This window comes from Dendroctonus ponderosae, unplaced genomic scaffold (assembly GCF_020466585.1).
Source record: "Dendroctonus ponderosae isolate FM_Combo_2020 unplaced genomic scaffold, Dpon_F_20191213v2 Dpon_F_20191213_2, whole genome shotgun sequence".
NCBI lineage: Eukaryota > Metazoa > Arthropoda > Insecta > Coleoptera > Curculionidae > Dendroctonus > Dendroctonus ponderosae.
In genome coordinates, this window is record NW_026018165.1 from 18755830 (window position 1) to 18770469 (window position 14640).

At 37.8% G+C, this 14640-nt stretch overlaps 2 protein-coding genes across 2 annotated transcripts; one reads left to right on the forward strand and one right to left on the reverse strand.

Moving 5' to 3' along the window:
• Positions 1 to 274: 274 nt before the first annotated feature.
• Positions 275 to 2308, forward strand: LOC109545379 (ketimine reductase mu-crystallin). Its single transcript, XM_048663946.1, has 6 exons — positions 275 to 343; positions 849 to 1151; positions 1210 to 1383; positions 1438 to 1639; positions 1705 to 1923; positions 2197 to 2308. Exons 1-6 carry the CDS (start codon positions 341 to 343, stop codon positions 2271 to 2273), a joined length of 978 nt encoding a protein of 325 aa, XP_048519903.1. The 5' UTR covers positions 275 to 340; the 3' UTR covers positions 2274 to 2308.
• Positions 2309 to 2686: 378 nt separating this feature from the next.
• Positions 2687 to 14399, reverse strand: LOC109545380. Its single transcript, XM_019916044.2, has 3 exons — positions 14140 to 14399; positions 4093 to 4199; positions 2687 to 3805 (listed from the first exon to the last, which is right to left on the reverse strand). Exons 2-3 carry the CDS (start codon positions 4193 to 4195, stop codon positions 3660 to 3662), a joined length of 249 nt encoding a protein of 82 aa, XP_019771603.1. The 5' UTR covers positions 4196 to 4199; positions 14140 to 14399; the 3' UTR covers positions 2687 to 3659.
• Positions 14400 to 14640: the final 241 nt, after the last annotated feature.

The following is a 14640-nucleotide window of genomic DNA, read 5'->3' on the forward strand; positions in this document are numbered from 1 at the left end:
ACAGAATTGATTGAGAAATGAAAATATTTAATTCAAAGAAATTTGGCTCTTTTAAGCAAATTGCATTTTTTAACTATTTACGGTGTTAGCAAAAAGAAGTTTTTTATACAGACATGAATTTAAAAAAAAGTACAGAACCCAAATTAAACATAATTAATGGACAAAAGGGATTTTTTTATAACGAGGCCCTTATCCTTTTCCTTAAACGCTTTGTATTTTTTCAATTATAAAAAGTTACTAATTGTTAAAAATAATTGTTTGCTAGTTTACATTTTTTTATTTATGAGCGGAAGAAAAGCAGTTCTATTCTCAAGTGGTGCAGACATTGACGTTCCAACATATGGTATTTCACATTTATTATTATTTTTTTATAATATTTATAATCTATAAATTTCGACTAGGTTTGGATGATTTATGTTGGACCCGCTTAATTTAGCATATTCTATGTTGTATGTACATCTCCTGTGAAATAAAATGAAGCAAATGGGGGCAAATAAACCTGAAAACAAACATGTTTAATGCTCACAATTGATAAAAGCTGGCCTCAATGGTCTGTGGTTTTTCCACACATCATTTCCTGCTATTTAGCAGGATTCTGTTATCAGCATCAGTTGAATATTTACGCGTCCAAATGCTGGCAAAACTGACCAGAAAAAAAACATACATTTCTCTAATGCTTTTCTTATAAAATATTACGTATTAATTCAGGGAACTTAGTCAAATAACTCAATTTTGCGTGAATACTCTGTATATTAACCGCAAAAGCTATCAGAAATTCTATTATAAGAACTCGCGAGCTCAAACCGAAGCAAGACAGTGCGTGAGAAAAGCCTTGTTGTTTCACGCAGAACGCAGCGATGTTTATCAATGAGGAAGAGGTGAAATCCGTTCTGAACTGGGACGATACATTGGAAGCGACCGAAACCGCTCTGAGGGCCACTTCTGAGCGAAAGTCCGTCCAACCGCCTCGAGTGTTTGCGCAAATTTTTAACACTCCCAAGTGGATGATCGCGATGCCCGGATATCTGGAAGATTCGAGGTTTGGCGGCTGGGCATGTAAAATTCTGTCTGGAAACCCGCAAAATGTTCATTCTCCAACCATGAGCGCCAACATCGTCCTTTACGATGAAGATTCGGGAGTGCTAAAAGCGGTGAGTGTCTATGTGCTATTCTAAACCGTATCCTCGCATTTCAGTCGTTAATAATCAGGTGCTGTCCGCTATTGAAATAACCAGCTGGAGAACAGCTGCAGCTTCAGCAGTCGCCACCAAACACTTACATGTTCGTACAGGAAAACCGCAGAAAATTCTAGCGATTTTTGGATGCGGTGACCAGGGCAAAGCCCATGCGAACTGTTTTTATCATTGCTTTAACTTCGAAGAGGTTGGTACATGTTGAGGAGCCAATAGAGCAACAATTCTGCGGCTGCTATTCTAGATCCGGTTGTGGAACCGAACCCATCAAAAGGCCGCAAATCTAGCTGCGGAACTGAACAATAAATATCACACATTGAAATTTAGGGCTTTTGAAGGAAATGAAAGTTGCGCTAGAGATGCGGATGTGATTGTGACCGCCACCTCGCCAGGTCCAGTTCCGATAGTTCGATCCGAATGGCTTAAAGCTGGAGTGCACATCAACGGTTAGGAAAACCGAGCAAAAATTCGCGGAATCAAAAAACTGCACACTAAATAGTCCACTTTTCAGCAATTGGCGTTGTAACTTCCAAAGGGGAAGACAAACGGTACGAATTGAGTGCGGAAACTTATAAAAATGCCGCTGTTTATGTGGATAGTTGGGAAGGTGCCAACAAAGAACTAACAGGACTGTTGGAGTTTGGGGCTGAAATGAAGGCGGAAATTGGGGATGTAATTTTGGGCAATGTCCAAAGTGGAAACAAGGATCGGTCAATCTTCCAGAGTTTGGGTAATGATAATAATACTAAACCCAAAGTTGTTTGGTTATTTCGAGGACGGGAATTTGGTCCAGACGTTTCCCTAGAATCTTCAGAAATATATTCGCTTCGGGCGAAACAACGCTTGAAGATGGTCGCTAGAAGTTCTAGCGAAACGCCAGGACCAAATTCTGATAGTCTTTCAAAAGAGTGTTCAAAAAACTTCAAATATGTTCTGTGGATTCAGGATTCAAAAATGGTCTGAAATAATGTGTTCCTTAAAGCAAAAAAACGTGATTTTCTAGGTATGGCGGCGGAAGATTGCGCCATGGCCCGATTGGTGTATGATTTACACAAGCGCAAGCAAACAAAGGTTTTGTAAAACCAACAAATTAATTAAATAAATATTGAAGCAAATTTCAAGTGTTTTTCCACATTTTTAATTAATCATCTTTTTACAATTGACATGAATTTTCCTATTTAGTTCCACTATTATCCCTAGTCTAAGTACATTAATTTGGTCCACCAGATAGGACGTGTCTTACATAAGAATGGCAATAAATAGTAGCTTTTTCGTTGCCAGGATTTTTGCTTTGAAGTGAGTTTATTTAGCGAAAATATTGGTCTTGTTCGGATGCATTTTTTGCAAAACTGAGAACTTTTTTATAAGGATCAAGTTAGAGGAATTTTACCTAAAAATTCAAAAGTAATTTGGACAAAAAGCGGAAAAAGCAATTAATAAACTAAATGCGTTATTATGTGTCGAAAGTTATGATTTTGAGGCGATGCGAACTATTAAATTTTGTGGAAACGTTGGGTTTTGTGCTTTATTACTCGAAGAAAATTCATCGCTTTCAGCAGCGCAATAAGGGCAAAATTCGAATAGTTCCCGCATTGCTTGCATTTGCTGCCGCCATTAAAAATCGCTGTTAAAGTGATTTCTACTGTAAAACATTCACAAAATAACTGCATGTTTGCACAGCTTGAAAACATTCAAGTTCACTGGGAAAATGGATTCATTTTATTAGTTTTTGTTTGTTTTCATAAAAGATAAACCCCAGACCATTTTTTTGTAGAAATACCGCGTAAAAACATGTTAGTTCTTAAACACTAACCACCCTGTTATACAAGTGTAAATCTAAAACGACTAAAGCGTATTAAGAACTTTTTACACGGTGAGTTCAAAAGTACACTATGTACATGAGACAAGAGTTACAAAATAATTCATAGTCAATGTGCTCTTTTCGACATTTCGTCGCCTATAACGAACTGAAGTTTTTGAACTTCTAAAGTGCATGCACCTAATTCTAATGTTGTGAGATGAAATGTTGCAAATGATCATGAGAACTAATTTTTTCTAGGTTAATCAGCAGTAGAATTAGCTGTCTGATCAGGTTTTTAACTTTTAGATGAACTCTAAAATAAAGCTAAATACATTCTAGGTATTCAGCGCAATCCTGCTAGTTATATTACTAGGCATTTGCGACTAAACTAAATATTCTGAAGGGAAACTTTGGTTGCCTAAGTTTTTGGCCAATAAAGCATGAGTGCAACAAAGCGCAGCCCTAAATGCGTGTATTGGAGCAAGAGGAAAATGCTGCGCTCGAGTAATTTTCTCTTTCTAACACACGCCTTTTCAACTCTGCCTTGTTCCGCTCATACATTTCACGTTGGCTAATTAGAGAACCAGGTTTCCAACTTAATTCAAATCTGATCAATAATTGTTGAAATTTGATTGGGCCAATGCACTTCACACTGGCACGATTGTTCATGCTGTTATGTAATACTCTCTCCTCTGGACGCACTTTTCCCTCATTATGTAGCAAAGGGCCACCGTGATTAGAACGGCGATAGCGATTCCCATTCCAATGCTGACCCAGATTATCTCCTCATTGATGCCCTGATAGGAGCGACCTGGAAATCACATTTTCCGTATTAAAGTTAAGTTGAGCAAAAATATTGGATACAGTTTACGATTCCATCATTGACGAAAATTGCTTCGTGTAATGCATAAAGCGGCTCCTGTCGATACTTGTAGCAAAACTTTTTCAATTTACACGATGAGAAAATCTCGCCTGAACAGCTTTCAGAATTTAGCAGTCAGAGCACAACAAACGGTTATTGACGCAAAAGTAAATATTGCTTTATTGGCTAATCAAGGCCTTATTTCTGGCCTAAAAATTTTAAATATTTGAACTTACCATTGTAATTATTGGAGACGATCCCGCTCACTTTTCCTGCAACTCTTCCGCCGACAGGCATGTTGAATTTTTTTGAACGGTAAGCAAACAAATTTCTGCCCATAAACCTGCAAAGAAGCAGCACATTTATTCCGTAATTGTCAAATTTAATTTCAATAAATGGAAAAATTGCACAAAGAACATCGAATAAATTTTCACTTGGAAAATCCAACCTTCTACAAACTAGAGCATTTAATATAAAAAAGCGGATTTTCCACTTTGCCTGAAACGTTCGTCAATTTGAACAAATCCATCTCCGAATAAGCCACTTCTGGAATATTCGAATGAATTGAGGCGTGAAAATTGTCACAGTTGGAAAAGTGATCAATCCCAAGTTACTCTTCCTCCATGTCAAGCCTCGTTTCCATTGCAAATCCTGGAAAAGTTCTTTTCGCGTTACAACAATGGCGATGCTGCCTTGCAATTTAGAGCTGAAAGCCAAAGTTCGTTCTAATTTTGTGATTTATAACAGTCGGGAAAGCACCAGTTTCGTCATTGTGGTTGGAGTTATTTTACTTTGCCAGAAATGGCCTGTTTAGTGGCTTGAATTTTGTCCACGTTGGAGCTTAAAGTGGATAGCACTTAATCCGGTGGAAATATTGTTCTAATTGGAATTGACATTTTCAAATGCGGAAGATTGATTGGAAGAAGGAACAAGTGCCGAAAGCTTCTTTAAGACCATAACAGACCGTTCCGGAGCCCCCATTATCTTCCACTTTCAAAGACTTTCGCCATTTCCTCCACTGCCACTCGGGATGTGATTTGAGTCATAAAACGAATTTAATTAGTGGCAAAAAGAGATTATTCCCATAAACATTTTATGTCCGATTTAATGTCTCCCTTTCGCGACTTAATGAGCACTAACTTTGCACTTTTAATTATGCAATTCAATCGATTACTTGAGCAAGTTTTACACTTGGGATGCCGATTTTCCGCATCATTTATTTGAAGAAAACACAATGGACATGTGAAAACGCGAGTGTTTGATTTAAGGCCCATATTTTCGTAAACATAGAACGGCATGGAAAGGATATTGTTCAATGCAAAGCCAGACAGCATTGTTCTTCGGAGTTATGTTCCCATTGTGGTCTGTTTAACTCTGAACTGGAACAATTTATTGTGTGCTGCACATTTAGACGGGCCTCGATGGTCGTTATTAGTTAGCAAACGTCTTTCTAGTTAGAACTGAATTATATCCGGTATAAAAATAAACTTAATTTATTTATCTTTAAGCTTTTCAGAATTATTGAAGTTTATTTCAGCACAAGATTGAGCAGATTTTTTCTAGTACTCTTAATGGTTTGCGACTGTTTTTGGTTTCTAGTAACTCTCTACATAGCAAGCTCTATTTTAAAAATCCATTACTTAGAGCTCTGAGCCGGTAGAGTGCTGATATTGCAACTGAATATAGAGCATGCAGGCTCCATTAGATGCATGAGCATAGAGTGTTCATTCGGTTTCCATAAGTTAATTTTAGAAATTTGTGATTTTTTGGGTGGCCATTTATTTTGAAATCTGGAAGCTCGATTTCAAAAATGTGTTTCTTCAAACTCTGATCAAATAGAAAACTGACATTTACACCACATACAAAGTAATCCCGGCTCTATCAGGGGCCAAATTTGTAATCTTTATTCGGCTCGAAGGAGATTTGGAAAAACGTTCAAAGTTGCTCCTCAAACTTTTCCTAGCTTTGATAGAAAAAATCATCACTTAAAGCCCTCAGCAGGTAGAGCCCTGAAATTTCGGCTACATATAGAACAAACGTGGTGCTATTAGACACATGAGCTTAGAATGTTCCCAAGTTTCAGGGCGCAATTTTAGGAATTTTTCAAATATGAACTTCAGACTCCCCATTTGCACTGTTCATCAAGATCTGCTTTAAAAATTCATAGCTCACCACACAATCAATATAAAGCTAAAATTATTCACAAATATTCAGCAAATATAATTCTACTTAAAACGAAAATTTAAAATATTTCGACGGCCCATGCGAATTTTTATTAATTAACTAATTTTGTGACCTCTCTACATAAGATGTGCAAGCGCTGTTTTGAAAATTTGTTACTTAGCGCTTTGAGCGGACAGAATGCGTAAACTGCAACTGAACATAGAGCAAACATGGCTTTATCAGAATTATTGAGCTTAAAATTTTCTTCAGGTTTGAGTACAATTTGGAAAATTTTTGAAATTCTGCCTACAAATTTTCTTCTGAAATGTGCAAGTTTAATTTTAAAAATTCGTCCTTTGAAACCCTGACTCGATAGCAGCTCGAAAATTACATCCTATACAGAGCAACCGTGGGTCTATTAGAGAGCCAAAGTTGTAATCTCTAATAGGCTCGAGGGAAATTTGGAAATTTTTTTAAAGTTGTTTCTCAAACTTTTCTTATACATAATAAATGCGTTGACTAGAAAATGCTACAATTAACGTTCTAAGCAGATAGAGCAGTGAAATTTCAATATGATATACCTAGATAAAATGGGGCTCTATTAGACTCATAAGATTTGGGTCTCTATCCAGTTTGAGTGAGTGAATTTTTAAAATCGGTTCAGATTTTAGAGACCAGAGATTAAACTCGTCGTCATTTGCACTGTTTACCATAATCACCACAGAATGGAACGAAAACTGAAATTTCGCAGACTATAGAGCAAAAATGACTCTATTAAAGAGGCAAACTTTAGCTGTTTGGGACTTCAGAGTAAACTATGATTTTTTTTCAAATTGGCCGGACAAATTTTGTCCTGAAATTTCACATTCCAACTTTGGCAAACTTTAAAGTTCCAAATTGTTTTTTCCAACAATCTTGAAAGCAAACTTGCTCAATTATGTGCAGGGAAATTTCCCACAGGAATTCGGAGAACGCAAACCTCAGCACCTGGTTTTATTTGCGTATGTTGGAAATCTAAACCGAAAACATAGCAGTGATTGTTCCACGATTTTTCGAAAACCGAACCGGCAATTCTGGTTTTTCTTCGATAAATAATCGATCTCCGGTCGCGTTTAATATCTGAAAAATTCGCTAAAGAAAGCCAATAAAATACAGCTTGATCTTGAACAGCTTCCGGCTCTGTTTCGGAATTTTCGGCTGCCGTCAGTCATCATTTCCTTCACTAAACTCCGCGGAAACAAGGTGAGTTTAGATCAATACGGAGTTGATTACGGCCGCAGGTAAACTTGGTACTATTCCGGATGATTTCCCAGATAAATAACAAAATTTTACGGGTTTTACAAAACGTGCCTCTCTTTCTGTACCGTTTAGGTGAAACTCTCCGGCAATAAGTCGTTGTGAACTTTTGCTACATTATTTAAAAGCTTTAAAATCCAATGGGACAAAATGCGACAAAGCCAAACAGAAAACGTGCAAAAGAGAATCAATATGAAGTCACTATGGCAAAAGTATTTTCGTTTGGAAAGCCGAACAAGACAAGGCACAAAACCCGATTTTATGAATTCGGAGTAAAAGGCCCAATAGATTCGGGTAGCATTTTTTTATGAACTCGCATAAAAAAGGGCGTGTATCTGAAATTCCTTCCAGGCCTGGAAGCATTGGGGTCTGTTTTACTTACCATAAAATTGCAATAAAACAGAATAAACTCTTAAATCCCAGCGGGAAATTTTACCCCTATATAAAAGTTCTTGGCAACTTTTGGGAAAAATTACATTATTGCCACAAATTGCATTTTATTTATTTACTTTCAATCAAATATGTTTGAGTGTGGCTTTGCCGGTTGCTAAATCCTGATTAAATTGAATTGGAAGCTTTGATTTTTCGCAATGTTTTCAAAACTATGGAGTGCAATAAGTTACGTGACTCCATTCAAAAGCTTCTTGAACTTAACGGACCGTCGCTGGTTCATGGGCGGCAGATTGGAGCGATTTCGAGCTAAATTTTCTCCTCGGCACAATCCCGCTCTGAGTAACAGTAAAAGTTTTGTAAAATCTTGAAAAAACATGGAAAATGGTGCTGAAACATTCCATCGTCCATGAAATAAAACAGATGACTCCATTGCATGCCATTCTGTTCCATTGCGGTTGAAAATAACACCATTTATTGCGGGGTGTTCTAGAGTGGAATAAAGGCCATTTCAATGAAAGATGGCTTGTAAAATTCCACGTGTGATATGAAGTGTTTTTCAGTTAGAAAAATGGCAATTTTTCTTCTGGAGAGTGAATCTCTTTAAAAGCCATACAGTAATCTATTGGTTTTTCCTTTATCCTTAAGGAGCGTGAAAAGCTCTGAAAAGGTTCTCCAAACTTTAATTGATGGTCGCTGAATGTAAATTTTGTGACCGGCTTAATGAACGTTTGCTTTCTGCTTTTATGTGTATTTTGGCTCTTATCAGGCCATTTGCTTTAGCGATTGCTACTGGCTGTGTGCAATTTGTATTACGCTTTTATATAATTACTTAACTCTACCGAAGATACATGCAAATGTTTACTTCAGACCTAATTGAAAAGAAACAATTTAAAGCGTGGGAAGTATTATGCAGGTCCAGGTTCTTCGTAAACTAACTTCCATAACAAATGCCCGTAGATGTGGCTTCTCTTTGGCAGTAGCCGTTTTACTCCGGTGTCCTGCATAAATCTTCTGGAGCTGAGCAGCGAGATCGATCCATATATCACTGCCCTGATTAAAATAATTGCTAGAATCCCATTCGTCTGGCATTAGACTGCGAAATCTCTACATGCAAAATCCTGTTTAATAAGCTTTTGGTGGTCAGATTATAATATTGGGCATTTTTTCCCGTACATAAAAGTGATTCAGGGTTATTCGACACCCTCTCAACACTTCCAGGTGCGTTCCAATGAAATAAATCAGTTTCGGTATTGATTTTTTGCTTTTTGCCAATGGACCAAACCATTTATCACTCTGAAAGTGTTGCTAAGAAAAACGATAAATTTTATTGGATGGCGCTGAAGCTTTCACGGATTGAAATTTTAAAAATTCATGTTGGAGGTTGATTAATTTCCTGCTTGTTCCGGGACTTCAGAGTTTCGTCAATATTTATTCTCTTTAACAAAAAAGGGAGGATTTTGCGGTTGTTCTTGAAAAATTATGGCTTTTTCGGGCTTTCGGGCCACCGTGGAAGCGAATTTCTTCCTGGCGTTTCGCAAAGTGGTTTTCCACCATGGCCTAAAAAGCAACATATTTCGTTATAACTTTAGTATTTGACTCTCTTGGCATCAAGTCAAATGTGATGAGTTTGGAGCCTTTGGCAGGCATTAATTTGGAAAGTTTTCATTTTTCCAGTCCACTCTAAGGAAATGAAGAGCGGTTTTGTTAGCGCATTATTCAACCGATTTTCCCCAAAGTCTCCGTAGAATCAAAACAGTGCCAAAAGCTTCAGACTTAAAACGCCGATCGGAAATCCAGCACGAGAATCTTTGGCTGGAAAACACGCTGGCAACTTTCCACTGGAATGATTCTTTTGTGTTCCACTTTTATCCTCACACAGTTTCAATGCCTAAATCTTTAACGTGAAATGTAAATCGTCGATATTTGCGAGGCAAAGGAAACAAATAGTTTAAATCAATAGCGAATCTCGAATTTTCGCCCTAAGAAATTCACTCATCCATTTGACTTTGATTCGTTACTTCCCACGAACTTTGCGGATGATTAATAGATGCCTTAATCCATCAGCCTCATATCATTAGGCTGCACTCAATCTTGCCATGGTTTCTGTGCTTAATGGCTATGAATTCGCAATTTCCTCTGCGATGGTTTTAAAAAGAGTTTCTTCACGTCAAAACGGATTAGTCTGCAAAATTTTGTTTCTGGTTCAACTTGAGCCAATTGTTTTATTTAATTTACTTTTGTCTGTCGAATGCCGGTTTGGGAGTGAATAGCTACGTTTTTTCCGGTGAGAATGGGCGAAAAAAGTGTCAATTTTTAGCAAATAAAAGAAGATTCCATCCAGTCCCAAACTCGCCATGAGAACACGAAATGTTTTGCAAAGGTAAATCGCTGGGGCCCTAAAAAATTCCAGATCTAAAGCTCAATTGTTTTCCTTATAACGTGCTCTAAAATAATGTAAACGTCGTTTGAGGCTTGCTTGTTTAGAGGCTTAAAAACACCAATTTTCCGCGATATATTTCGCATCCAATCCACATCAGTTGGTTTTTAAGTTGCATTCGAGATAAAACTCAATTTGGTCGGAAGTAAACGGTGAAAGAGTGTGAGTAGTTATTTGCAAATAACTCAACTTCGCCATGGTGAAGTGATTTTATCAGTAGTCATTTCTGCGGGTTCGGGAAAAAATTTTGGGGTTTTTTTGCTCACAGAAAGCCCTTAAGACAGGCAGGGTGCATAGGAAAAACGCGAATTCCGGCAGCTTCTTTCATGCCTTTCTGACAGATTATATTGGAAAAATAACGAACGCGCCGGCTAAATAGTTTACTAGTGAAGCTGTGAAATCCTTTGTTTTTATTGGCAAAGTGCCTGCCGTCAGTTCTGCTGCAAGCATGTTTTTGTTTTGTATTTTCCAGCTAAATGGATGTTGTCAAAAGAGCGACGAACGGGCTGGGAATAGAGGAATTAGTTCGTTTTATTGGCTGGACCTTTTTGCAAGCCACCTCTAATTAATACCCAAACTTTTCATATGAAACTACCAACCGTTCATTAGGAGCGAAACAACTATAACAAAAAGACAAATTGGCTGGCACTACAAAAATTTATTTTTTGTTGAAAATGCGACGGAACCAATCAAGCAGCATTTGTGCAAATCAAAAAGTCCTTAATTTTTGGGAAATCTTCAATTGCATGTGTTGTTTCGGTAGCGCGTTCTGAGCAGGAAAAGGACGAAATGTCGGCTATTTTTGAAAATTGCAGTTTATAATAAATTTTCCTTTTATAACCCGTTCTGAAAGAACGCAAATCTCATTGTCTTCTGGTAAATTGGGGTTCCCTTGTTTAGGGACGTTAAAAACCCCATTTTCTCTCTGTATCTATTTTGGGGAGCGCAAATGTTTGCAGATAAATGGCACGATATCCGCGATACATTTCACGTCCAACCTACATCAGCTAGTTTTTCTGTTCTTTTCCAGATAGAAGCGAAACTAGCCGGCAGGAAACAGTGAAAGATTGTGTCAGAAGATACCTGGAAAGAGTTATTGTCCTCATCACCGGGTCAGAATTACTTAAATTATTCAGGAAAACAGCACGCTCGCCCGTAATTTCCAAGTTTACTATTACGCTAAGCTCGTTATACACCTATAAAGTTTCCAGCTGCTAAAAGCATTTTATTAGTTGGCAAACGAGTTTAATTAGGCTTGAGAAACTGAAGATATTAAGTTCTAATTGAAGGAAAATTCTTTATGTGCCGGTTTTTTTTAAACCTGATTTCAGGTCGGAAAATAGGTGTCTCTGTCCTGCAAGCGCAAGCTTGGCATGCAAGCAATTCCATTTCATGCTATTTCGAAGCACATTGGAAACGATGGGAATTTATTGACTCAGACCGGAATTCCGCAAACTCTTGAAGAACTTTCGGTATTCTGAAGGCGCGTATCGAATTAATAAATAGATTCTGCCCGTTTACCATGTTTGGTTGAATCCAAGATAAGCAAGCCCATTTTTAACTCTTCTGCTCTTGCTCCGAGCAAACTAAGACGATAAGCCCAAAGCTTAAAGGATCAGACATCTTTTGCGGTTACGCCCTGCGACTGTTTAACCTCTCGTTTGTCATGCACATAAAAAGCTTCCCCAGGCAAAATCCGAGAAGCTCGAAAATGGCAGAGCCACAAGCCAAAAAATTAGTTTAAAAAAACAGCGACTTTTGCTGAGTGATTTCGTATAAGAACTGGGCGATATTGAAACAACGTTAAAACGGTAATTTTTTACATCGTCTCAAAAGTTCTTTGAGATTAAAGTCCATTGAGCTTCCAGTCGAAGCTCAATTTTGTTTACTTTTTTACTGAATCGCCAAGAGCGAAAGATTGATGATTAAATTAATTTTCTTTATCCTCTATTATCGTGTCGATATTTAATGTGAGAATATTGGTTTACTGATATCAGCAGCTTATATTGTTGAGCGAACACAAATTGGCTTGTCACATCACTGTTTCTTCGGTATTAATAGATTAAAAGCCCCGTTTAAGCCTAAGAGGTTTTGTGTGCTCAGTCGTAATCCAAGAAAATCTTCCCCTGCCCGAACCAATAAGGGCCAAATCTTGATATTTTACTCCAAACATATCGCTTTCTTTATTTATTTTTACTGCTTTCCCTTTGACCCTTTGGCAAGCAATCAATTTCGGCTGGAAGAAAAGTTTCCATTTCTTTATTTGATTTCTTTTAGAAACGTTTTTTTTAGAAGCGGCAGCACAAAGTGGACACGCGATCAATATGGGCGTAAAAATATAAAAAGCCCAGAGTTTTAAATCATTTTGTCTGTTTTTTTTCTCTTTAAATGAACCGGGCGAGTTTCAAATTGCTTAAGGGCAATTAGCTGGGAGATGAAATCGCATCCTGCTTTTGAACTTGGAAACTGGAAACTGTCCTTTGGGAAGTTTATTAATTTATTCGGGAAATAAACTCGCAGAGCTCCTAGTTGGAAGCTCAAATGGCATTTATTTCTTACTATCTGAACATTTTTGATGTTATTGCCTGGATCCTTTTTAAGGAGTTTTTGAACCCCATTTATAAGTCAACAAGATCAATATAAAATGTAAGATCACTAATGCCGACGAAATTCTTGTCTTTATCAACATGAACCAGTGAAAGTAATTTTCAATATAAGTAGGTGCTGTTCCTTGAGACAATTTCAAGTTCATATTTACGGCTTCAAGATAGGGGATAAACCGTCGGTTTATGATTATGTTTACTCCCTTTTCACTGCTTTTAAACCCTGCTTGCGTAGGGAGTTAGAACACGTTTGTTCCAGTAAAGCGATGGTTTTTGGGACAACGAATTGCGGAAAAAGGCCCATTTATGCCAATAGTTGTTAAAATTATGCACCAATTCTGCACAATTGCGTCGCATCTCGTCTGATTTATTTTTCGCTTTATCGCAATTTGAGGGATCATTTTAAATTAAAGCCGCTCTAGGCTGCATATTAAGTTTCGTTTGTACCTAGAGTTTTTCGCATCAAATTCCACATTTAAATACATTCGCATTTAAGTAATTGCAAGACTCACAGTTGCTAAACATTTGCCAGTTTTGCGCAAAAAATAATTTTCATACTTTGGATGATCATGTCTTAGACAAGCACTATTTAATGTTTAAAGAGAAAAACAGAGTTTCGTCAGAAAATGCGTCGCTCCTTTATGCAATCGGCTTAGTGCCACTTTAAAATGTAAATCCGCCCAACTGCACCAACTGGCTTAACCACGACAGAGTACGGTAATTTGGCGCTTCGAACTGAAATTGAACTTTCAAAGGAAAAAAGTTGAAAAAACCATATAAGGGAGCTTGCATACGGGCCAATTTTTCAGACAACTGTTTTGTTCCTTTTGTTCTTTCATTTTCTTCATTAATCTACTTGACTTATTTCTAGTCCAGTAAAGTTCATGGAACGATTAATTCAGGCTTCTGCTCAAAAACATCGAATCCACCATCCGCAAAGTCAATTCGCTCTGTTGCCTTTGTTCGCGTTGAATTAATTGCGCAAAGTGCTTAACATTCCAGGTAGTAAATTCGGCCAAACAGAATTGGCTGCAGATTGAAGGGCTGATTAATCTCCTTTTGAGTTTTCTCAACTTTTTAATGGAATTTTTAATTATTGGCTAATTTACTCAGTTACTTTTTACTCAGCCTACAGGCTGTCAGGAGTTGGATGTTCAATCATTCCCTTGAAGCAAGGGCTGGGGTTTCAATTCCCCTTTAGAGTTTTTCGCATTTCAAGCACATAAATCCGGAGCCTCAATATCGGCCGCACTTTAATCATCCATGGCGTGAATCAGGAGGCAAAAGCCCCAGCAATAATTTCCAGAAACTGAAGTTGAAAGTGTGCGATTTAAAAAAAGCCCATTTCGCAAAACCCCTTTAAAATGTTCTGTCGCCTTTATTGTTCTTACCAGTGTTTTATCCAAATGCGTTTGTTTTTTTGCCAGGCACCAACGACGCTCCAAATAAATATTAAATGGTTCAATGCAGCATTTTTTCGTATTCAGCCAAATAATCGCGCACAAACTAACCGTAGAGTTCGTTTAACCCGCCACGCGATCCAGATAACTTTAGCCTTGCCTACATCTGTTCCGATAGCTGAAGTTGCACTGGTCCAAAGCCGCTGGAGCTCTGGAGAAGCGTCCCGAATCGGCAGCCAGAGCGTCGCTCTGGATAGCAGGTAAAATGTATTTCCAGCGGGGAAATGTTTGAGGTCGGTTAAATAATTCCGGTTATTGTTTCCACGATCAAATTAACTGCCTAATTTATCAGGGAACTCATTTGAACGTATTTCTTTTCCATCAACTACATTTAGTGCTGAACTGGAATATTCCTGGCCGAAACTGGCCTGGAATAGAAGGGAGAGATATGGATACGTTGACGTCAGGGGCAGTTAAATTAGGAGTTACGAT

Bases quoted from the DNA above. Each gene is read 5' to 3' on its own strand.
- LOC109545380 (XM_019916044.2), bottom strand. From the start codon at position 4,195: ATGGGCAGAAATTTGTTTGCTTACCGTTCAAAAAAATTCAACATGCCT. The intron at 3,806-4,092 runs GTAAGTTCAAAT...TGTGATTTCCAG, and splicing joins CGTCTCCAATAATTACAATG to GTCGCTCCTATCAGGGCATC.
- LOC109545379 (XM_048663946.1), top strand. The intron at 1,152-1,209 runs GTGAGTGTCTAT...GTTAATAATCAG, and splicing joins ATTCGGGAGTGCTAAAAGCG to GTGCTGTCCGCTATTGAAAT. The intron at 1,640-1,704 runs GTTAGGAAAACC...TCCACTTTTCAG, and splicing joins AGCTGGAGTGCACATCAACG to CAATTGGCGTTGTAACTTCC.